The sequence below is a fragment of the Anoplophora glabripennis genome, unplaced genomic scaffold (assembly GCF_000390285.2).
Source record: "Anoplophora glabripennis isolate ALB-LARVAE unplaced genomic scaffold, Agla_2.0 scaffold1233, whole genome shotgun sequence".
In the NCBI taxonomy this organism is placed as follows: domain Eukaryota; kingdom Metazoa; phylum Arthropoda; class Insecta; order Coleoptera; family Cerambycidae; genus Anoplophora; species Anoplophora glabripennis.
This window is the reverse complement of record NW_019426073.1, coordinates 10,840-35,628: the sequence shown is the minus strand read 5'-3', so window position 1 is coordinate 35,628 and position 24,789 is coordinate 10,840. Positions and strand designations below refer to the sequence as shown.

General features: G+C 36.4%; 1 protein-coding gene across 1 annotated transcript in view; it reads right to left on the bottom strand.

Moving 5' to 3' along the window:
* LOC108915265 (lissencephaly-1 homolog) overlaps positions 1-24,134 on the bottom strand; it is a gene marked incomplete at its 5' end in the record, with an annotated part of 43,745 nt that extends 19,611 nt beyond the window's left edge. Inside the window, 4 exons of the mRNA XM_018721245.2 lie at positions 5,573-5,769; positions 5,832-6,085; positions 7,732-8,126; positions 23,857-24,134. Of these exons, the coding sequence (XP_018576761.1) occupies positions 5,573-5,769; positions 5,832-6,085; positions 7,732-8,126; positions 23,857-24,134 (1,124 nt within the window). The remainder of the gene's footprint in view (positions 1-5,572; positions 5,770-5,831; positions 6,086-7,731; positions 8,127-23,856) is intronic.
* Positions 24,135-24,789: the final 655 nt, after the last annotated feature.

Genomic DNA, 24,789 nt, shown 5'->3' with positions numbered 1-24,789 from the left:
TTTTTTTGTACTACTGTAAAAAAAGTTAAACTTTTGGCACAGTAGGTAGTGCAATAAGTAGTAAATTTTGCACGATCGTAGAAAAAAACACTTGTAGCATGTCCACATATTCATCATTAGTAAAATTTGGCATAATTCTTGTTAATTTACACCCAAAAAGTATTTAGCTGATAACAGTGACAACTTACAGAAGAGTTAATTGTGACAACTGGCATGACAGCAGCACACTTAGTTTTTCTTTGATTGATTGCATCATATACGGTGTGAGGTGAATGGTAATACATTTTATTTTTTTATTAATAAACGAAAAGTTTTAAAGGAAAATTGCTAGAGAGATAAAAGTTTCTAAAAGAACCAGTTTATCTAATGCGTATTTTTGGATATCGAGTTTTTACGAAATATAAAAGTTATGGCAAAAAATGGCTTGAGGGGTGGTTATTTCAACCCCTTTCGAGGGGTTAAAATTTTCGAAAAATAGTTGAAAACTCGCATCTGTATTAGTAAACAACCTGTAAAAAATTTGTTATTTGTACCTCATTCGGTTTTCAAATTACAGCCAATGGCCTATATCTCTTCAGGGGTGAACATTTTACTAAGGCGTTACTAAGGCGTTACTAAGGTGTTCTTTTGAAATGTAGATTCACTGGTATCATTTATGCTACTCCATTCAAAAACACCCTGTATTTTTTCATTGTTTTTTACTGTTCTGTTGGTTGTTTTTATTGACTTTGAGTTTTATATATATTACTTTTGATCTTAAGATTTTGTATTGTTCTTGTGTATTGGTCTTTTTTATTCTTTTGTAACTTTTATATTAATTTTTGGGATGTATTTTTAGTGCTTCTTTTCATTAATGTATTCTTTTTTCTTGTACTAAAACTTATACCCTTAAGTGGGTTTCACCCGTTGGATATTTTAAGAGTAAATAAATAAATAAATAAATAAATATATAAATAAATGATGCCCTCTGTATCAGGACAGTCTACAAATAATAAGATTTGTGGGCAAGCTTACTCTGACTTTTCTGATAGTATAATTAATAAGATCAATAGTCAATATTAGAGGCTGGTCCTTCAAGTATAAATCTACAGGATAATAGATTTAATTGCCACGAAATGCAAATATCTTACTCGATAAATTATATATGTTGTTATTTTTGTCTATTGAAATAATAAAATCAAATGTGTATTTGTAGGTACAGCTGCTAGAAAAATCATTCAAATGTATAAATTTTCACAAAATTGTCATTCGACACAAAAGTAATTTTAAATGAAATATTTTGTAGCCTTTTTATGTAAAAGAGGATCAAAAATATAAAAATACGGAAACACATAACAAATACTGTAATGATGTTTTGTGTAAGGGTTTCGCTATTTATTTATTTAATTAGCTTAATTGGCGAGAGCAATTATTATCCGCGAGTCGAGCTGAACCGTCCGTTTGCCCCACTCTGACGAGTGCCGCGCGCATAATCCCACCAAGACTCCTAGTCAGTTAAGGGGGGATTGAGGAAATAAAACCACCGTTCCTGGACGAAAACAGGCAGTTCAGATCCTGAACTCGAAGAGCTCCAGCTCCAGACCTGAGGACCACCCCGAAGACCTGAAACCGACCCAGAGACCGCCATCCGAACCAAAGGAGTTAGCCACCAGGAGCAGTGACCCGGAATAAGTAAGCAAATTGTATTTCCCGATTTTTACTTGTCCTGTATTGGCATAGGTCCTTCCGAGTTTTGAACTCTATTTGAACTAAGTGCTGTCCGGTGCGGCGGCGGCGTGCGGAACGTAGCTAGGGCACATTAACTGAAACCGCTGGTTAACTGTGCATAACATCGCCAGTGGAAGACGATAGGTGGTGGCCAAACCGTGACGGATAGACCCAGGAAGTTGGCTGTGCATAACACCGCTTTCAGGAGACATCTGTCGTATACAGTACGTGGTGCGGCAACGGCGTTGTCTGGCGGCGGGTTGACTGTGCATAACATCGCCCTCGTTTTGACGAACGTTGTTGGGTACCTTGACTGAAACTGCTGATTGACTGTACATAACATCGCCAGCGGAAGACGTTAAGTGCCAGCCGTACCGACGGATAGACCCAGGGAGTTGGCTGTGCATAACACCGCTTCCAGGAGAAATCTGTCACCGGCCGCGCGTCTGAACGTGCACTCGAATAGACTTTGCCTCCCGTCAATCAAACTATTCCTGTCCATAATTACCGTTTGCTTATTTATGCCATTTGTGTACTGCTTGCTTCGCTTTCTCCTTGGCTGGTATTAACTCCGCATAATTTCCGTTGCATTAGCTAGAAACCGCCGACGATATTTATTTGTAGAATTAGAGTAGCCCGTAATTTATTTTTCTTTGTTTCAGAGCCATTTGGAATCAGCATAGTTATTGATTATTTACTACTCTGATTTGCTAACTTGCTTTTCCTTGCTTTTCACCGACCGCAACTAAAACCGAATACCGTTGGCATACCGTTTCTTAAAGTATCAGATTGTTTATTGTAAAAATAAACTAACCGCCTAATACTGCATTTGCCTACCGTACCGATTTTTGTGTCCTGAACACCGATATTTTGACTATCCTCTAATTTTATCTTTATTTACAGCTCCGGAAAATCGAATAAGCATTTTTAATCCCGTGATATATAATTGCTCTAACCAATTTTATTTTATTCTCACCGTTTGTAAATTATATTTACATTTCTGATTTTAGTTGTTTATAATAATTATTGTAATTAGAATCTGTTTTACTTTTGATGGTTTCAATTGCCGTAGGCCCTAGTAATGTAAAATAAATCTAGTAGATATTTCCAGTTGTATTCATTTTAACACCGACAAGCTTGATAAAATTCCGATCAGTAAAAAGTCTTACTATCTTTTTGTGACCTACACCGATAAGCCCGTTTATTTTAAAAGGAAAATAACACTACACTCAGGGAACTAACGGGTTATCCTCCTTGTGGGACTGTTCGCATGACCACGGTCTATCGCATAGCCCCACAAAGAGAAATCCAAAGGCGTTAAATCGTAGGATTTTGGTGGTCCAGCTACATCGCCGAATCTCGAAATTACGCGTCCTGGGAATTTCTCGCGCAATAGAGCCATAATTGGCCGCGTTGTGTGGCATGTGGCCCTATTTTGTTGAAACCGCATATCGTCCAGATTAAAATCTTCAATTTCAGGATAAAAAAAGTCGATGATCATGGCGCCACAATGTGCCATATGACAGGCCCAAATGCTGAGCTCGACTTGAAGTCGAAAGATTCGGGTCATCGTTAACACTTTCATTCACAGCGGCTATGTTTCGATTGAACGGGCAAAACGATGATGCACAGGTCTTACGATGTTCTGTTACCGATCTAGTCTATTGGAATTTCCTCACTGTATCGGTGGTTGATTGCTGGGATGGACGATTATGTCAATCATAATCTCCGCGTAATGCGCGAAATGCAGCCACCGAAGATCCACCATTTTCGTAGCATAATTTATTAATTTTAACAAACCTTTAACTAAACAAATACCAGTCTGGATGATAGTGACATTTGACAAATATCAATTGGCAGGGCTTTACTATCCCAAGCTCGAAATGGATAACCCTGTACTTTGATTAAAATTAAGAGAAATATAACAGACCCCTGGAATTAAACTTTCTTCACTGTAGCTATCCTGAGTACTTACTCTAAACCGAGGGTAGGTTTCACGTGGAGTTTCCCCCACGTAAAAGATAGGGAAACTGGCGCCCGAGACAAAACCGAATAATCCGGAGTACGTTCCTGTGATGTCACTCATCACCGCCGGCTGCCAACCACCGCTGCCGATAAACTAGTAGTCGAGGGTCGTCACAAAATTAGGTGTCCAAACAGGGACGTCAGTGACGTCAATCAATATTGTAAATTAAAATTCAAAATTGCTAATTAAGATTCAGTTTAGAGTTGGTAGTATACCGGAGGCAGCCACAATTAACGTTGCTAACCGTCATCACCAAAACCGAAACCGCAGCGAAGTACGTTACAATACTTTATACAAGTTTAAAAAAAATAGACATACATTTCAGTCTCACAAGGAGTTTTAGAGTTCATTGTTGCTATTTCATCACTAATTTTATTTTTACCTTATTTTTTAAAATAAAAAATATTAATTTATAAACTATTAAAGATAACCATTTTTGAGAAATTCAGTTTACACATGAAAGTGCATTTGTGAAATATAACATGGATGGTGTGTTCTTTGAAATATTACAAATTTCAAACAGTTTCTATAAAATAAGTATGTACTTTGGTTACGTTATCATTAGAAAAAAAATTAAATTTGCATAGGATATTTTAATATCTTTTTCTAATATTCTAATATTTGAAATATTTGAAAATAAAAATAAATATTGAAATAATTACATAAATTTTAATTTCTTTCAAGCAATAACATAGCTAACATACTTCCTTGTCCCCTTTCCTTTTTGGTTACTTTACATAGGCCTCTTTCTGCTCTACGGCTAAACAAAGATGCCAGGAGACGAGCAACCCCCAACTTGAAAATTTTGCCGAACCCCTACTTTGTTGTAGGGCAGTGACCTCTTACTTGCCTAACATTGTTACCTGATGATTGGGGCCTGCATTAGTATTTTCAAATGTTAAATTGAGAAAAAACCTCAAAGATTTTCCGAAATATGTTTGGAAATATATTTTTTTCAAATTCACCACCTAATAAAGCATTTTGGACAAAACTATTTAAACCATGATCGTTAATTTTCACCAAAAAATTTATTGGAGCTGTTTGGCTGATTAGTAACTGAATACAAAGTATACATCAAAAAAAAAAATGTGAATGACCCTATTTAATTCCTAAATATTTATGACTATAACTAATCATTTTTTAAATTATTAACCTCTTGAATGCTTATGACATATATGTATAATCGACATAAGCAAAGTTAATAAACAGTGACTATGATGGATATAGCAGCAATTTTTACAAAAATGTTAATAAATATCGCATTTTTAATACAATACAGGTGTTAATAAAATTAGATTTTCTCAAAAACGGTGCAAGATATCGACTGATATACGGTAGGTATACTTTCTTTTTAGCAAAGTGAGAGAGGAATCAAGCTATGAAAGAAAAATACCAAATTTGGCAATGCTGTCAAAGATATATAAATTTAAATGGATAATTTCGTCTGCTCTTGTATAATTCAGACATATTGAATATCAGTTTAAAACTTGGAAATGAACATTACCATGAGTTTAATTGCACAAATTTCATTGTTGTCACGGTAACGACTTAGAAGTAGAAGTAGAAGAGAATTTCTTTTTCAAACTCCTTTGAAGGCGAATAACTCTACAACAACGTAGATCTTTGAACTGTTCTACATATTTATAAGAAATATCTCGCAATGGATCAAGGCGTTTAAGAGGTTAATAAAATAATCTTTTTTTTTATAATGCAATAAATACAGTAGAGGGACTCTTTAGAAATTCAAAACGACTATCAGAGACAGAATTGAAATAATTATTATAATAATAATTGACAGTCAAAAAGAATCAATAGAGAATTATAAATAATAATAGTTACCTAAAGATGTGCAAAAATGTTTATGAGCTTCCAAAGTTTTCATACAGCGTTTGTTTCGTAAATCCCAGACTCTTAATGTTTTGTCATCACTGGCTGAAACTAAGAATTTACCTCCTGGATGGAAGACTACACCTCTAACCCAATTGTCATGCGCAGTTAATACAAATAAAGCTATACCTGCTCCAACATCCCATATCCTAATATAAGTAAATTTTTTGACTTTATTCATTAAATTAACAGAGATTACTAATCACCTTACCTAATTGTCTTATCTCTAGAACCTGAAGCGAGGAATGGACCCATATGGGCTCCTTTTTTATTATCTACACCAGCTGCTTCATTTATAGCATTGACTGAAGAATCAGGGGCCCAAGATATACATTCTACAACATGTTCATGAGCCCTCAACTCATTTCTACATTCTTTTGATGATACCACCCAAATTCTAACTGTTTGATCGTTTGAACAACTGGCTAGTAATGTACCATCAGGCGATGATCTAACCATTCTAACCTATAAAATGCTTCGATGATAAATGGAAGTACAGTAAAAGTTAGACAATTTGGAATAATTAATCCCAGCGTAATTCAAATTAGAGCTGTGGTAACCTGTTCCTTTCGAGGATTTCAAACATCGATTACAATTCCTTCATTGGAATCAATTCCTTAGATGCGTTCATGATCCTGATTCCACCGTTGCGGTATTGGAAAGTCATTAATTCAACTCTATTAAGTACATCAGATATTAATATTATTATTTCGTGCAAAAATAATAGTTTTTTTTCATTTGTTTTGACAAGAATATCCCACAAGTTTATAATCAATTCTGAAAGTGGCATACTAGGTGTGTAATTATAAATTTACTGTTAAGCTGAAATTTCGTCTCTATTTCGAGTTCAGTTCATTAACCAGCATGATGTGACTTCTAAAATTTCACATTCATATTTATAACCAAACACTTCAAAATCATGTGATATCAAAACAAGTATCAGTAGTGGACAGAATCGCATTTGTTTTGGAATTCTTGAATCGTAAATCCAACACCATAGGAATCGATTCCTTCGAAATCTCACTCTGGTATCATTCCTTTCAAAGCGAATTGTTCAGGAACAACAGATCTAATTCAAATTATAAAATTTTTTAATTAATTGCAGCATTTTTATCCCCCTAATAGAGATGTCATTGGAAATCATGTTTTCAGGCTACCAAGAATATATGCCAAAAACATCTATATTATTATTACACTTTATATTAAATAAATACAAGGGTCTGTTTTTCCCCATCAGTTTAGTATTTACAAATGAATTATAGATTTTATGTTTTCATATCTAGTCAGGATTCAGCACACTACTTTTTTCCTATTGTTTGGTACAATTTAATAAAAACCAATCACTGAATTTTTTTTAGAATGCACTGAGGTTTTCTGCTATTAGAGGAAGTGTTTTAATTGGTTTAAATTTATTTTATAAACAATACATTTGTATTTATTAACTTTATTTTACTTAAATAAAATATATATGAGATATTTCACGTCAAACCGATCACCCTAAACAAAAATAGATTTGACCAATTTAGACATATAAGGTTGTAAAATGTTTATCTGTTAAGAGGTTTTCAAAAGAAAAGTGGCGTTTTGAGAAATTCAATATGGCGGATCAAATATGGCACATACAAAATATACTCTTCATGGTAAATTTAGGAAAAAACATTTCAATAATTTCTAAAAATGGGAGAATATATCCCTAATAGACTGTTTTTGGGTTCGCTGATTACGAATGTATCATAGGAAATTACGAAATTCAAAATGGCAACATAAAACCCATATAACAATACCATAATGATTTCAGGTCACTTGAAGTTTAGAGTCCGGGGACTTTTGGGTTCTCAGATAACAAATTTGCCATTGGAGCTTTGAAATTCAAAATGATGGAAAAATAACCCTAACTATCCCTTTTTGTGGCAAAAAACGATTAGGTACATCTCACATAAAGTAATTCTATTGTACCTTTTAATATTTAAACTGATTTTTCTTAACTTTTGTACCTTCAACATTTTGAATATGAATGAAATTAATTGATGAACTAATGATAAATTCGGGGAATTATACTTTACACAGTACTAATATATAAAAAATAAATTTTTAAATAATTATTTGCCTACCCAATCCCTGTGTCCTGTATAGGTCTTCACACAGTAGCCAGTAGATACCTCCCACATTTTGATAGTTTTGTCCCTACTAGAAGATATAACAAAATCACCTGCTGGCATAAATGATACACTCGATACATTATGATCATGACCCAGCATAGTACGTATGCAGTCGTAACTTTGTTGAAAATCCCATAGTTTTATACTCATATCAGCACTGCATGAAACTAATAGTTTGCCCGTTGCATCAAAGGCAATATCTTGAATTGAATCTGTATGACCCTTTAAAGTTCGTTCGTATTCACCTGTTTCGAAATCCCACACTTTTAATGTAGCATCTTCACTAGCCGAGACCATGAGACTAAATACAGGATGGAAAATTACTCTAGTAACTGGTGCCCTGTGACCTGAAATGATAAAACAATGGATTTGACTACTTATGCATTATTTCTATAATTTGAGGTTTAAATTTATGTTTCACAAAGAATAGGGACAGGACTTATCCAGATACATGTGGAAATAGGTAAAAAAAAGTAAGTAACTTTTAGTTTAGTTTAATAGTAGTCCAGATACATGTGGAAAGAAGTAAAAAAGGAAGTAACTTCAGTAGTAGTTTTTTTCTCAATGTAAAATCGAGTGTCTTAGTTTGTTACTAATATTTGCAGACTGCTAAATTAATAATTTATTTTTTAATATGGCATCATATCCTAAAGTAGAGAGGAAAGCCATGATGTTAAATATATATAAAAAAACAATTACTTTAGTATAATACATATGTGTTTGTTTATGTATATACAGCGCCTTCAACAACCCCCAGGTCCCACATGATCAGATTGCTTTTGGTGTCAAGTATAATTTAGAAAATGTTATTAGGGCCTTTGAGAGGGGTAAACCGCGCTTATAATTTTGTACACCAGAATTCCTCCATTCAAGGGAATTCCCCTAATTTCCTCCATGAACTCCTTCGAATTCCTATGACTTCACTTTGAATTCCTCTGACTTCCTTTGAATTCCTCGTATTTCCTGTGAATTTCTGTGCCTTCCTATTAAATTCTTCGACTTTCTCTCGACTTCTTCAATTTTAAATTCTCATTTTTTTCAAAAAAGAGAAAAATAAATAACATTTAATGTAAAAATGTATTAATTTTGCTCTATTTAGATTTACAATTAGATGAGCTTTCTCTAGAGGTTAATAAATTAAAAAAATTGTATTATTTGAATTACACATAAATAGTTTCCGTAATATTCAGGGCGATTTATTATTATTATTATTATTTCCAGCAAGTGAAAAAAAAGGGGAAAGGGCATCAAAGATGTTGCTAGTTTCTGCAAAATCCATTACAAATGAATAACTACTTAGAAGTTATATGGTGTTGAGGTAAAAAAAAAAATTTTTGGCCATGAAACAAGGTCATTAAATTGCATTTTTGAGAAATTTGTAATTTATTTCACTGTGTAATATTTACATCAGATAACTTGAATTTTATATCTTAAAAATACTCCATATTGTAAAATCATCTTTATTTAAATACACATTTAATTAAAAATATTCTTCTTTTATAACATACAGGGTAGGCCACCAGAAACGCCTCGGTCGCTAGGGACCAAACGGCAAATGCTACGGAAACCTATTTAGGTGGGTATGTGTAGATTGATTACGGCTACATTTTAAAAATATTTTGAAATATACCGGGTGTCCAGGAAGAGTACCATATCAAAGTTATGTATTTTTAAATGGAACACCCTGTATTTTACTGCATTTTTGAAAGCACCATAAAAAAATAGGTGAACTTTATTAAAGGTTCTGCATACTTAGCACTTATTGTTTGTGAGATATTTAAATTTTAGTGAAAATGCAGGTTTAGCGTAGAAATTTAATATTAGCAATAAAAAAATAATTTTAAGGAAGCAGCGTTGGAGAGTGTATTTTAGATCCTTGAAGTTATAAATTATTATATTTGTCATCATTTAGTATTGTACAGGGTGTTCAAAAAACTGCTGGATACTTCTCTCAACTTTAACTACTACTAACAGCAACTCGGTTATTTTAAATGGGACACCGAGTATATTTTTACATTGGAAGTTAGGAAATTTAAAACTTTTTCAAGCTATGTATAGGTTCCCTATACCTATCTCTAACGGTATTGAAGATATTTGTGCCGTTTCGTTTTTTAATCAAATTTTTTTGTAAGATGCATCCACGTGTCTTTCTCGAGGTCTTTATTGAATTGGTAAAGGTCAATCACGACAATATTCAAGAAAGTTTTCTAATAAGAAATATTATTTTATAAGCAGAATAATTATAAAGTTATTAATTTTGTATAAATATGTTTGTTGTACGTAACTGACTTAAATTAATTAGGAACAACATGAAACATATTTATTAACAGAAATTTTAGTTTTAGAACAAAGACAAATTTTAATTGATGATCGAAATGATAACCATTCTCTTGAATGATATTCTCACGTTCCTTAGAATATCTGATGTGAATGTGGCAAGTGCATCTCTAACCCTTTCCTTCATATCATTTCAAGTAGTAGGTGGAACACTGTGTACAAAATTTTTCATATAGCCCAAAACAAAGAAATCTATTACAGTGTATACCTTGATGGCCACTGACATGCACCATTCTTACTTATCCATTTATTACTTGTAAGAAATACCCAACACAGACAAGATGGCGATGCTACGGTCATTTTACAGTGTTGACGTAAAATAAAAAATACTTTGTACTTGTCATTACTATTACCATTAAAGTTGTGTGAAGATAAAAAAAAACTAGTTTAAGTTAGTGACAAACCATTGCTGGTTATGATATCTGAACCCGAACCTCACAATTGTGGCGCCCAACGTTGTCTCGACTTATTACTGGAAACATTTACCTGAAGCAACTTTTGTGATAAAATTCAAAGTGTGTTTTGTGTGTGTCTTCTTGTGAATTCTGGAACTAATGCACCATACACTTACCCCACACCCGGCTATTGAAAGTAAATGGACAAATTATCGGTTTTCTACAGCATAAGGTCAACTTAAAACAAGTGTGTTTAACTGTAGTGCTTAGGATGAACTTACATTCTAGAAGTATCCTACCTGACTCCAAAGTTAATTCGCAAGTAAACAAGATGGCTGACGAAATTCGACAAGTAGTTATGATGCCAGAAATGTTGAAGAATATTATCGCTTTGTTTAACCAAAATACTAACATTGCCACGCCAACAATAAATTATGGAAATTTTTCGAAATGCACAAATCGTTTCGACGGAACGAGAAAACAAGATGTTCATGCATTTATAGATTCCATTATAGTGTATGAAGACTGTTTGCAAATTAGTGATGAAAATGCTTAGAAAGGTTTTCCGATGCTTTTAGAAGGCGAAGCTGCAATTTGGTGACAAGGAGTTAAAAACACAACAGCTACTTTCGATGATGCACTCAAAGCGCTAAGACATGCATTTGGGTATTCAAAACCTGCTCATCAAGTCTATCGTGAGTTATTCTCTAGAGAACAAAGAGAGGACGAGAAAACTGACCTTTTTGTGAGCCGATGCAGAGCCTTATTGTCTCATCTCCCCAGTAGTCCCATTCTCCCCGAATCAATCCAGGTGGATATGATATACGGATTACTTCATCTAAAAATTCGTGAAAGAATCTCATACGATGATATACCAAATTTTGAAGCACTAATCAAGGAAGCACGTAAAGTAGAAATTACGTTGCAAGAAATTAAAACGACCACAGTCTCTACTCAAGTCAAACCTGCAGGAAAAGGTTTTACGGATCAACAAAAACTAAAACAAAGGAAACAATGTGCTTACTGTAAGGCTTATGGTCATATCAAAGAAGAGTGTCGCAAATTGAGTCAAAAGAAGACAGAAACATCTTCATTTGCTCCGTCTACAAGCAGTACTGTAGATAACATTTCAAGTAATACTACCAAGCCTCAAGTAACATGTTTCTCTTGTGGAACAGTCGGTTACGTACGAAGTAACTGTCCAGTTTGCAAAAGTATGGAAAATGAAACACCAGAAACTTCTGACTTTCGATACTATGGTATTTCAGATAAAGAAATAGGCCCTATAGAAATTATGGGTTTGCATGGTTCTGCAATTCTGGACACAGGAGCTAGAACAAGCATCGCTAGTACACAACTTGCACTATTACTTTTACAGAAGAATATACCTTATGAATCCAAGTCTTTTCGGATAACTTTGGCAGATGGCATTGAAAGGACAGTAATGGCACAGGTCTTCAATTTAATAATAATCATCAAACATAAGTCTATTCCAACGCAACTTATTGCTGTTCCTGATCATCAGCAAACTTCACAAAGTGATAGCCGAATGTTGCTAAGAGTTGACTTCTTACAACAAGCGAATATTGTTGTAGATATGCCAAATAATTGCTGGCGTTTTGGTGATTATCTTACTGTCTCTTATCCTTTCCTGGAAGAAAACCGTTCCTATCAATCTGATAATATAATCAATATGGTTTCCTTAAGAGAAAATGAAGGTTCCTCTCTGACAAATTCAGAAATACTTGAAACGAATACATTTTTACAGAAATATAAGGATGTATTCCAATCAGGTTCCGAAGCTACTCCGTTTGCGGAATATTGCATTTTCCTGACAGATGATGTACCAATATTTATGCCAGCCTATCAACTTTCCGAACCAAAAAAGGAAATATTACGCAAGGAGCTTGACAAATTATTAAATGATGGCACTATAGAAGAATGTGATTCTCCGTATGCTGCCCCAGTTGTCCTTGTACCTAAGAAAGACGGAAGTACCCGTCTCTGTGTCGACTATCGTCGATTAAATGCAGTAACTAGAGATCAGAATTATCCGCTTCCACGTATCGACGACCTCTTACACTTGACGAAGAAGTCAGAGTACATATCAACTTTGGATCTGAAATCTGGCTACCATCAGATCACGGTTCGTCCTTGTGACAGGGACAAAATGGCTTTTGTAACACCATTTGCTATGTTTCGATATAATCGAATGCCCTTTAGCCTGAAGGGTAGTCCCGCTACATTTATGCGACTAATGGATCGTTTCAAGTCTGGCCTTCAAGATATAAACCTTCTTGTCTACCTTGACGATCTAATAGTCCTATCTTTTAGTTTTGAAAAGCACTTCAACTTAACAGAAACAAATGTACTTTTGGTTGCACTTCTGTAAAATATCTTGGTCACCTGATCATGCCTGACGTTTTAAAATCCGATCCATCCAAGGTAGAAGCCATAAAGAATATGGCTGAACCAATCAATGTGAAACAACTGCTGACATTTCTCCAAACCGCTTCATGGTTTCGCCGATTCATTGACAAGTTCTCCAAAATCTCTTGACCGCTGACCAATCTGACTAAAAAGAACGCAAGTTGGGAGTGGGGATCCAGTCAACAACACGCTTTTGATAAGCTAAAGATATATCTTACTACTAATCCAATCTTAAGACAGGCAGACCCAAGACTTCCTTATATTCCACGCACTGATCTCTTATGCATTAGGAGCATGTCTACTTCAGGGGGAGGGACATGATGAGAGACCAGTGGAATTTGCTAGTCGTCTTTTAACAGAAAGTGAACAGAACTATTGCACAACACAGCATAAGGCTCTCGCAGCTAGACAAGGCGAAATCGGCGGCTTCGTATGAAAAAATTAGTGGATTCGATTTTTTTGCATAATCACCTTTGTAAGATGTCTCTGAATGAGGATCAAAATGTTACCGGCCGGTAACCTGGTCACAATTTTTTAAAACTAATTTTTTTAAACAAATTGCAAAAATAACTTGTTTTGCTCCGGAAAAAGTTTATTTAGGTATTTTGGGGTATTCTAAACAAAATAGTTCCTATACACTATGCCCCTAAAATCAACGGTTTCCGAGTTATAAACAATTTAAAGTACGAAAAAATGCAAAAACGGTCATTTTCAAGACTCAAAAACAGTAACAAAAAATCAAGTTTTTGATGTTACTAAAATTTAAAAGTAATCTTTAAACATACCTTGACAAAATACGGAGGAGTTATTTGGTGTAATTACATTGCAATTTTACCTATTAACAATATACATTTTGACTTGCGAGCCGCGCCGCTCGGGCACTCCACTGTGCGCCGACCCCGTCAGCGTCTCACTTTTTCATATATCTCGACATATATTTTAAAATAAATAAAATATAAAGGGTAAAATGTTTTAAACTTATAAATATATTTATTAAGGATAAAATTTTCACATTCGTCTGCATTACAACCACATAAAGTAACACAAGTAACATTATTTTTTCTACAACTACATGCTTTAGTTTTACATGTTTTCAAACATTTACATCAATCGAGCAGGTGTTATTTAACATAAACATGGGTAATACTGCACCATTTTCCGAAATTTTGTAACCGAAATGTTCGATATTCAATGTCTGGTATTTAGAGTAGGTATATTGAATTTTTCCAAATATACGTTTGCAATTATGCTCTTAATACGTGTAGTTTAAAGACATCAGAAGTACATGGAATATTTCCTAAGTTTATACCCATTCCACACGTTCGAGAAAAAATATTTAACCTATAGCGGCGCGGGAATTTCATTGCGATATTCGCAAATTCAAAATTAGATATTATTTAAGTAAAGTAGATATATTATTAGTCATTATTATTATTATTGTTACTGTTTAGAAATTTATAATATCAATAAACAAAAAATAATTTTAATAAATAAAAATTCAGCATTGCTAAAATGTATCAAAAAGTGAGGTGATGATGACACGAGGTCGGCGCAGGGTGGAGTGCCCGAGCGGCGCGGCGCGCAAGGCAAAATGTATATTGTTAATAGGTAAAATAATACGCATTGCAATGTAATTACACCAAATAACTCCTTTGTATTTTGTCAAGGGATGTTTAAAGATTACTTTTAAACTTTAGTAACATCAAAAACTTGATTTTTTGTTATTGTTTTTGAGTCTTGAAAATGGCTGTTTTTGCATTTTTTCGTACTTTAAATTGTTTATAACTCGGAAACCGTTGATTTTAGGAGCATAATGCATAGGAATTATTGTGTTTAGAATACCCAGAAATACCTAATTAAACTTTTTCCGGAGCAAAACAAGTTATCTTTGCCATTTGTTTAAAAAAAAATAGTTTAAAAAAATTGTGACCAGGTTACCGGCCGGTAACATTTTGATCCTCATTCAGGGACATCTCACGGAGGTGATTATGCAAAAAAATCGAATCCACTAATTTTTTCATACGAAGCCGCCGATTTCGCCTTGTCTAAGCTGTTTGGGCCATAGACAAATTTCGTGGGTACATAGAGGGAGCTACAGTCATTTTACAAAGTGATCATTAACCTCTCAAATGGTTGCTTTCTTTAAAATCTCCTAGTGGTAGACTGGCAAGATGGGCCTTGTCATTACAAGAACTGGGCCTAAAGATAGAATACACTCCTGGGAAACTTAATGTGGTCGCTGATACACTCTCTAGACCCCCCGGTTCCTGAATGTCAAATCAATTTCGTATCTTTTGATCTACCCGTTCGCTCTGCTTCTGAGTTGAGAGATGAACAATTACTAGACCCAGATGTATCAAAAATTATAAAAGCCTTAGAGAAAACCGAATTAACAAATTCCAATGATGCCAAATGCTGGTCTGAACGAGGATTTCTAATGTCCAATGGCATTTTGTACAGATATGTATGACTAGGATGAGGAGCCTCAAATGGTTATTCCCTATTCAGCTGTCCCTAGAATTTTAGCAGAATATCATGGGTCACTGTCTGCTGGACGCTTAATAAAATCGTCAAACGTTACTATTGGCCAAACATGAGAAGAGATGTTGCAATTTGAAAGTGCGCCATTTAATTGCATTCTCGTCATTTACAACCTACAAAATCAGTGCCTACTAGCACTTTGTTAAGTATTGTAATATGGGTGGGAAGATAATGTAGACATTTAAAAAATATTTTTTGTACCCAAACCGCTCATTTAATCAAAATTCTATAAGAGGCCCAAAAACTTCCAAATGGTATTACCTATCAAATAAAAAATAGTTGTCATTATTGACCGAAAGAGGAAAAAGTTATTAACGGATATTATCACCACACATCAATTTTGTAGTTGTGAGTTTTAAAAAACACTGTAAAATACCAAAATGTGTAGATTGAAAGCAAAGTCCATACCCCGAAAATAATCAAAATCGATTAATATGTAGAAAAATAAAAAAATTCTCACGAACTTTGAGGTCATGTAGCGGCCAAACGAAGCGATTTCGGATATAGGAGAATTAGCCTAAATCTGCCTATTTTGAGTCCAAGAATCTGTGGTCTTCCGTTGTACATGTTATTCTGGGACACCCTGTATAGACATTTGTGCGTTTTTTAAATAAGCAGGCTTTCCTTTTTGAGGTAGACATTTTACCACACTGTAAACATAATTAGAGAAGAAAAACAAATAAAAAATTGAAATTTTTTATTTTTTTTTTGTTAGTGTGGCGAAAAAAGCAGAAATAAATTACCTACTTTGAAGCTATTTTCATATTCGTATTAATCACATAGGTTTTAACAACTGAAGTTTCCATTGATCGAGAAATTAACCTATTTCCAAGCAACAATTTATATAAGGAAAATGATTATCTGGCATAGGGGACCATATTTGCAGCATTTTTGCGTTGATAGTATCAAAACTTTAATCATATATTATGAATCTTTTTTGTAGATTCCAAAATTTTTCATGAATCTTTGAACATTTTGCATAAGTTGGGCTATTACTTTTACAATTTTTTTTTGTGTCCATATTTGTAATAATTATTTAAATGTTCCTTAAAATAACAACTCTTCCATAGAATCAATAATTTTTTCTTTTATAGTTCTTGAATACCTAGTTTTGAATAAAGGCGGGCGGAGTCTTAAAAAATAAATTTATACCTAAATGGTTATTGTTAATCTTACTTACCAATTTAATATCGCTCTCAGAGGCTGTGAGAGGGTTATCTTTCACAAATGACTAAAGTATTGTACCAAATTTCCGTTATTTAGGAATTTTAAACTTTGATAACATTGACGTATCACAATATCACAATGCAACTTAACCTTCAAAAACTCTTCCTGTGCATTGGCATTCCCATTTAATATATTTCATTGTATCCCAAAATTTCCCTAGGTTTATAAGAACAGTATAGAACAATCTCTAAACTTCTAAGGACATCATCATCAAACTAATCATATAAACTAATAAGCGAATAAATATATAAGCAATGTATAACTTTCATTACACCTTCTAAAGATGATCATCCTGATCATCAGAGTTCTCTACGACAGGTGCTTGGTATTGGATCAAACAATCCAGGTGAACAGCTCATTTTTGCTCTTTGTACTCTATGAATCCTGTAGACAATGCTGTTAATCCTCTTGATAACCTCCTCAGGCAAGCCGTTGACTACGTACCCGACGTGACCGACAAACACAAGACCTAGACAGCAACTTTTTGACCCTGGGTGACCACCCTAACGACCCCCCCCCCCCGCTAACCTTTTCTGTTTCAGAGACAGCCAGGATCAAGAAACGAAGACAACGACACACACATACACACCCTCCATACCCTCCTTACCCCTCCCTCCCGCGCTAGCCTAAGGGCCACCTTAGCAAAGCGCATCCCAGGCTGCATAGCCGCACTGCCCTACTCAACCATACCACACATAAATATGACACCACCCCCGGGGTTTACACAGACGAGCCGGCGAAGCAAGAAGAGCGCCAGAAGAAAGGGCCCTAGCCGGTGGGGCACGAGATGAGGCAAGATAAAGAGGGATAATCCCCCTCGATCCCAAATCATTGAGGCCAATTTCTAGCCATGGAATAATGGCGCGGCGCCACAGGAGTATATTGAAAAGGATGTTTTCCATGTAATCTTAGCACAGACCAGATCTTCCACTTAGAAATGCGGAGTTGTCATTCTATTTTTCTAACGCTCCTTGTGGGATCACATTCAAAGTCTTCCAAAATTTCTTCATCAACATCCCGAGCATATACAGCATTTCTCTCCTTCTGATCTAACTCAGAGATTTCCATGCTCACGTATTCGCCTATAAGTATTAATAAATACTTGGATATTTGGAAGTCTTCTTTGATGAAAATGATGATCATGATACAATCTTCGAGTAGAATTAGCATTTCCATGCGCTCCTCCGTGCATAAACATTATATCTGCATATTCTGCATTTGAAAATCCAGCTATTAAGTAAATTACAGTGAATTAACTAATAATAATTTCAAATTATTATCAAAAACAGGCAAAAATTGAGAAAACTGTTAATATTTGGAAAACGGTAACACTGTATATAGGTATGTGTAATTGTATATTCCAAATGACCTCAGCTAACATCCTTATAAACTTTATATCTACCTACCAAATACCCTGTATAATAAATTTAAACTGCCAAAAATAATTTTGAAACATAACGCCACTGCTGAGTACTGAAAATTGAAACAGATTGATTTTGTAAATATCTTATTGAAGTGTGCGATATATGTATATTGTATTTTCTATTTATCTGCTTCTTTCAGTGCAAGGTTTTTGTTAGACAAAACTATTTTCATAAAAAATAACCCTTGATTGATCCTTCAGGCATACCTACGGGTTTATTTGTTTCAGTTGAGCTTTGAAATGCGCAAATTAAAAACAGGTGGCACTTGACGTAGAATGAGATGAAAATACAGGCAGCATGTTGTATAATCTCCTCATTTCATTATTTTGCCACTGCACAACCTACTCTCGAAGCTCAGGTGATTTGGTTTAAAATTAATTTGGTTTGGTTTAAATTTACTATCTCTGCATCAGTGAATAATAAAGTACTTAACAGTAATAAGACTCCTTCATTTTTTAAAAACATTATTTTACTTAACAATTGTAATATTATATTCGCCATTTATAGATAATTATTATTTACCTTAATGAAGAAATTAAACCTACTTATTTAACTAATGATTGTAGATGCTGAAATCTCTGCAAAAATATACAGCAGGAAATTTTTCAATGTGGCAATTAAATGTGGAAACAAATCTACACATTATAACCCAGGATATTTTAATTTTGTATATATAATAGCATAAAGAAATCATTACACAGGATTACAAAAAAAAAAATAGTGGAGGGTTCCTTGAACCAGACAAAGTTGTCGTATTCCACCCTTCGAGCGAGCTTAAGGATTTCAGAACACCCAGTATATTCATAGAAGTTGTCTTGTACCTACGGATATGCCGGATACCGTTGAATTGGGAAGGAGGCGAAACAGTCAAATTCCCCTACCTTTCCAATCCAAACCGAAAACCCGCCACGGTTGCGAAACTAATCGCCGTCGGCCGGACAAATAAAAAAAGCCTCCACTGTCGCGACTCTCGCAACCTGCAGACGAACCCCGGGACGCTTTGAGGCGATATTTGGAAACTATTATCTGAATTTTTACCACACTTTAGAATGGTCAAGGACGTTATCGCCAATAACTGGAAAAGTTATTGAGCGATCGGTGTCAAAATTTAATGCAGCACTCCTCAAGTCGCTAGCATTATCTTACTAAATTTTCGTCCAAATCGGATGAGCCAAAACGCCGTTATACGGGGAAACGCGGATTTTACGTTTTCCGTGTTTTTAGCCGTTTCGCTCATTCGATCTCGGCCGAACTCTCCAACCACACTAGAGTATCCCTAGGTGGTTATTGTATCCACATTCGAGCCGAATCGAGCGACTACTAACGGCCAGCTAAGCCATAATAGGTTTTCACGTCTTAGCTGCCGCCGAAGGTGTCCGCGCGATCTCGGCCGAACCCTCCAACCACGGCACTAGTTCATGCCGTGCATCACCTATCCACTGTAGAACAAAATCCATCCAATATTAAGACCTCCGTAGGCCCTTTTACGAAGACGGGGAAAATTTCACCGATGTTTCCAATTTCCCCGTCTTTGGGCCGAAAGGACCGTCTTCCGAAGGTCCCACCGCTCTGGCGGTTGTATGCGATGCTCGGTAGCCTAAACCGAGACCGCGGGTAGAGTTTTTCGAAAATAGGAAAAAACTCCAAAATCCCCGACGCCGACATCGACTATCCGGAGAGGCCAGAGGGGAACGAGATCCGACGTCGACAGCGACGACGGGTGCTTTTTACTGGAAATTTTGGCGGACAATTCACGACCGTTCCGCCAAAAATATGGAGATCTGAGGAACGCGATCGAACGTCAACTTCCGGCGTTTGCAGGCTTACAGTGGGAGTACATGGTGCAAGAAAGCGATACAGAGCGATTGTGTAACAAATCTTATTCATGGTAAATAACTTGTATATGTTAATTGTGAACCTTTATTGTCTGTTAATTCTGTTCAATATATACTTTTAACATATCTTCCACGGTTTGATTGAAAAAACCCTGTCATCAAGCTTAACAACTTTGGAGCTCAAGCTCACAGGCTCGCTTTACGAGGCTCCCGTTGAGGCTGCCATTCCTCGATGCGGATATTTATAGTGCCTAGCAACCACTACTCGCTTCACGAGACATACCACCCGAGGTAGCCTAGCCTGAGGTGAAGACCCTGTTCGATAGCCCCTTGCTTGGAACCGGGGTTAAATTCCAGGATCCATTTGAGACCTGCGATACCGTCCGAGACTGACCAAATCCGACGAAGATCCTGTGCGATAGCCTCCTGCATCGACACAGCGATACCCCAGGCTCCTCCAGAGACCTGCGTACCACCCGAGGTAGCCCAACCTGAGGCGAAGATCCTGTTCGATCGCCCCCTGCATCGAACAGCGATACATTTCAGGCTCCTACAGAGACCTGCATACCATCCGAGGCTGAGAACCTCCGACGAAGACTTTGATTCCGATTGTGCCGGCTCCATCGAGAGGCCCGCACCTCGGTACAGAGTACATACATAGGCTCCTACGAGTCCTATCAAATCAGACTCAATCGAGATCTGCAAATCCGAGGCAACTTTCCTCGTCAAACCTTTAGGCGGTCACTCGTCGAGGTAATCTTCCTCGTCAAACCCCTACGAGGCAATAGTACGTACGTTATTGCGGCGGCGTACTTCCAAATTTAAAGAAGTATCATTACTTCTCAGGGCCCCCTCGAGAGACCTACATTTAATAGTAGAGTCAGTGTTTTCTACCACACGTCTACAAGACTTTCGGAGCAAAAGAGCTTGCTCCGACATTGTCGTACGGGGTAAGATGTATCCCTGCGACGCGACTTCGATATCCAGTGCTACGAGGATTGGTGCCCTCGAAGGTACAACAAATAATAAATCAGATCGTGATAATATGATCATGACTGAGCTGGACGAGACCTCGTCCCCAACCGGAGAGACCAGCGGTTACACGGACTGCCCTCACACCTGTTTGCCGGCGAAAGATCTCCCTACACTCCGGGTGAAAGAGGAAATGGCCTCCTTCCCTAACGCTATCTCGATGTTGCGTGAAGAGTCTGAGGGACCGAAGGTGGTAGCTCGTGGAAGTACGCGGCACGGCGCAGCCACAGCGCCGTACGCGTTGAGGTCCGCTGCTACGCGAGTTATCGATACCGCCTCGACCACCCCTCACGGCGCACTCACGGAGCCGAGTAGCACTCATAAATTACAACGAAGTGGGTCACCCACAGATACTCAGGACGAGGTTATACCTACGTACCAACTGGTAGGGTCCGGTGAATCCCATGAGCCCAACCACAGTTCGCGGTCCGGCCCCGATAGCGGCCTACCTCCGGTATCGGGTGTTCCGGAACGTGGAGCCGTCGGCGACGGCAATACAGTGTAGACAGCTTTTTCACGAAATGGTACCCAGCGGGAGCAATGCGCATCTCGTTCGGGTGCCATGGTAAGAGAAAACCCCTTAGCCGACTACGTCGTAGGTGACATAGCCGGCTCTTTCTATCTAAGCAATTCTGGTACATCGCCCGTCCACTCTCATGATTTCCCCCGAACATTCGATCACCGCCTAAGTGGTCCTTATTTAGAAAGTCTAACCCGACACGGCGCTCAACGTGGGGCTCGACATTCTTCGTCGAGATCTCCCCCGCGAGCTCGTGTCCTAGACACCACGTCTGTAGGCCATATCCACCACAGACAACAGTCGTTAGAGAATATCCTGCGACCTGGAGTCCCTAGTGACGATCCACTTGAACTCCGTGCGTCACTATCGCGGATCCCGGATCACAGATCGCGACATGTCGCCCAACGTGGAGCTCGATTAGAACTCCCGATGTCTCCACCAAGGAACCATGTCGACCAAACACAACCAAACGATCAAAGAACACGACATGGCGCTCGACGTGGGGCTCGAAGTCCTGCTTCGACGTCTTCGCGGCGAGCCCGTGTTGCCGATTCTCCCAATAATTCTCAAATATTAGGCACTTCCGATCATATTCCACGACAAAGTGTATCATATGCTTTTTGGGTCGCTGAAACCGAATTCGAAACTTGTTTTGCTCCATCACATCAGTGTTTTTTTCTAACCTCAAAAAGCAGCTTGGCACTATGAAACCCAACAATATCAACCGTTAAACCATATAACCCTATACTTTCATAACTCAATAACCTTGAGATCGATAACCTATAACTCTAAAACCCATAACCTGAAAATCCATAACCTCAAAACTCATAAATCTCAAATCCCAATAAACTGCAAACACAAAATAACAATATCGGAGTTTCAACTTTATAATTCTATACATCCATCATTTCATAACCATAAACCCCATAACTCTGAAGTCCCATAACCCTGAAGTCCCATAACCCTATAACCCCAACAGCCTATAACCCCAGTAATCCAAAACCTCATAACCCTTAAACCCAAAATCTCGTACCCCACAACTCTTGAATGCGACAAAAAAAACTGAGGTAGACATGACACCACATCTCTATAACTCCATCACCTTCAAACTTGTAACCCTAAAACCTCATGACCCTACAACCCTAAAATACAATAGTAAATGTACTTGCACCTAAGACTTGAGTTCTGACTGACAGTTTTGCCGTGTGCCGGCATCCAGGGCACCTCCACGCGGTGACGGTGTGCAACGGAGTTGTTCCGCTAGTGTCTACAGTTTATTGGGATTTGAGACTATAGATTTTCAGGTTATGGGTTTTAGAGTTATATGTTATCGATCTCAAGGTTATTGAGTATAGGGTTATATGGTTTAAGGCTTGATATTGTTCGGTTTCATAGTTTCAAGCTATTTTTTGAAGTTTGAAAAAAAAAACGCTGACGTGATGGGGAAAAACAGGTTTCGGATTCGGTTTCAGCGACCCAAAAAACATATAATCCACTTGGTCTGGTTCAAGGAACTCTCCACTAATTTTTTTTTTGTGGTCTTGTGTTATTAATACCAAAAAAAGCAGATAGCAAAAACAACTAAAAAATGTATCACAAACATTATAGTGTATCCCACCGGGAATCGCCGCGATCGATATCTGGAAAAGTACTTATTTGATAAATTTGAAAATTTGGCAACTTATCAAAGTCAGTGGGGGAAACGTAATTAAAATATTTTCAAGGTCATAACACTTCCGGTTATACCGGAAATCGACACCTTCTTCGTTATTTTAAATGGAACACCCTATATATTTTTGCGAGTTGCCACAAAAAAATTGGAAAATAAGATTTTGTGAATGTTCGATAGGCACAAATTTTGACCCAAGACCCTTTCAAAAGGCCCTTTCATAATTACCAAGGTGCCCTTCTTTGCTGTTGCTGTATGTACTCATAGATAATGAAACACCCTGTACGGTATGGTGGTCATGTCAAAATAAAAAACCGACAGTTACTAATAAGTTAGAGAGAATCATTTTGTTTGGAATACACATGATAATTAATTTGTATTTTAATGTTTAAAAAAATGATAATATATAAACTAAATTAGATAACTATTATTGAAATGTGGATATTTTCTGTAAATTGTAAAGTGAATTAACTGAAGTGTCAAAATCCAAACCTGATATTTGTGCTTCCACAGAGTATGTAAAAATGAAGGTATATAACAATTTTATCGTGGCAATAAGCAAAACAGAATTCTTTATTGAAATTGAGTTGATTTGGCACACTAGTATTATAAAGGTAGATCTAAATTTACTAAATACGATACTAATGATAAATATTAAAATGTTTACCAGTTAAACAGAATTTCTCGGGTGGTCTAGGTATCCATTCTGATGGACATCTTTTGCCCCTAGTTGGAGCTCCTTCTATATATTCTTTCTCTGCTTCATTTAATTTAGATTCGAGTTCCATAACTTTTTTTTGAAGTCTAATAACGGATGTCCATTTTTTCTCTAGTAGGCCACCGAATTTTCTCTCAACTTCACCTGGCATATCAGCCTCTTTTTTAAAAGCTTCAAGCGCATCCATATATCCATTACTACTCAGATAATCAGCGATGGCTTTATTACTGAAATATAAATGTTTATAGTAAGTCCACAGTTAAATTGGATAAAATAGAGAAAACATTTTTATTTCTCAATATTTGGGAAAAAATATTTCTTGGTAAACAATTTTGGTTGTTTCTAAGTTTGATGTAAGAGTGTGCAGGAATTAAAAAATATGAAAATGGTGCAAGAGTAAAATGACCTTATTTTTAATGATGTTAAAAATACTATTAAAATTGTTTAGAATTTAGTCACAAATTCAATTTGGGTTTAAATAGGACTACTTCAATAGTTCAAAATAAAAAACTACAGTCGTCAAATACAAATTAGTTTTGAAAAAACCATTGAAAAAGTTGACTTCTGCAATGTAATACAATTCCTTATTAACATTAAGGGGGGCGTTTTTATGCGCAATTTTCAATGAATTTTTTGTCCAATTGTTTAAAAAATCTAAGCAAGTAAGAACCGATATCTCTTCACTGTACTACTCATACTTCAGGGTGTGAGACAACTGACAACACATTTTAAGTAAGAAAAAAAAGCATATCTTTTTATCTTACGTTTTCTGAACTTTACACGACTGTTGAACATACAGATAAACGCGTAAGGTATTATAAACATACCCACACCCAGCAGAATGCTTTTAGGATACTATTTATACATAAATTAATAAGAATT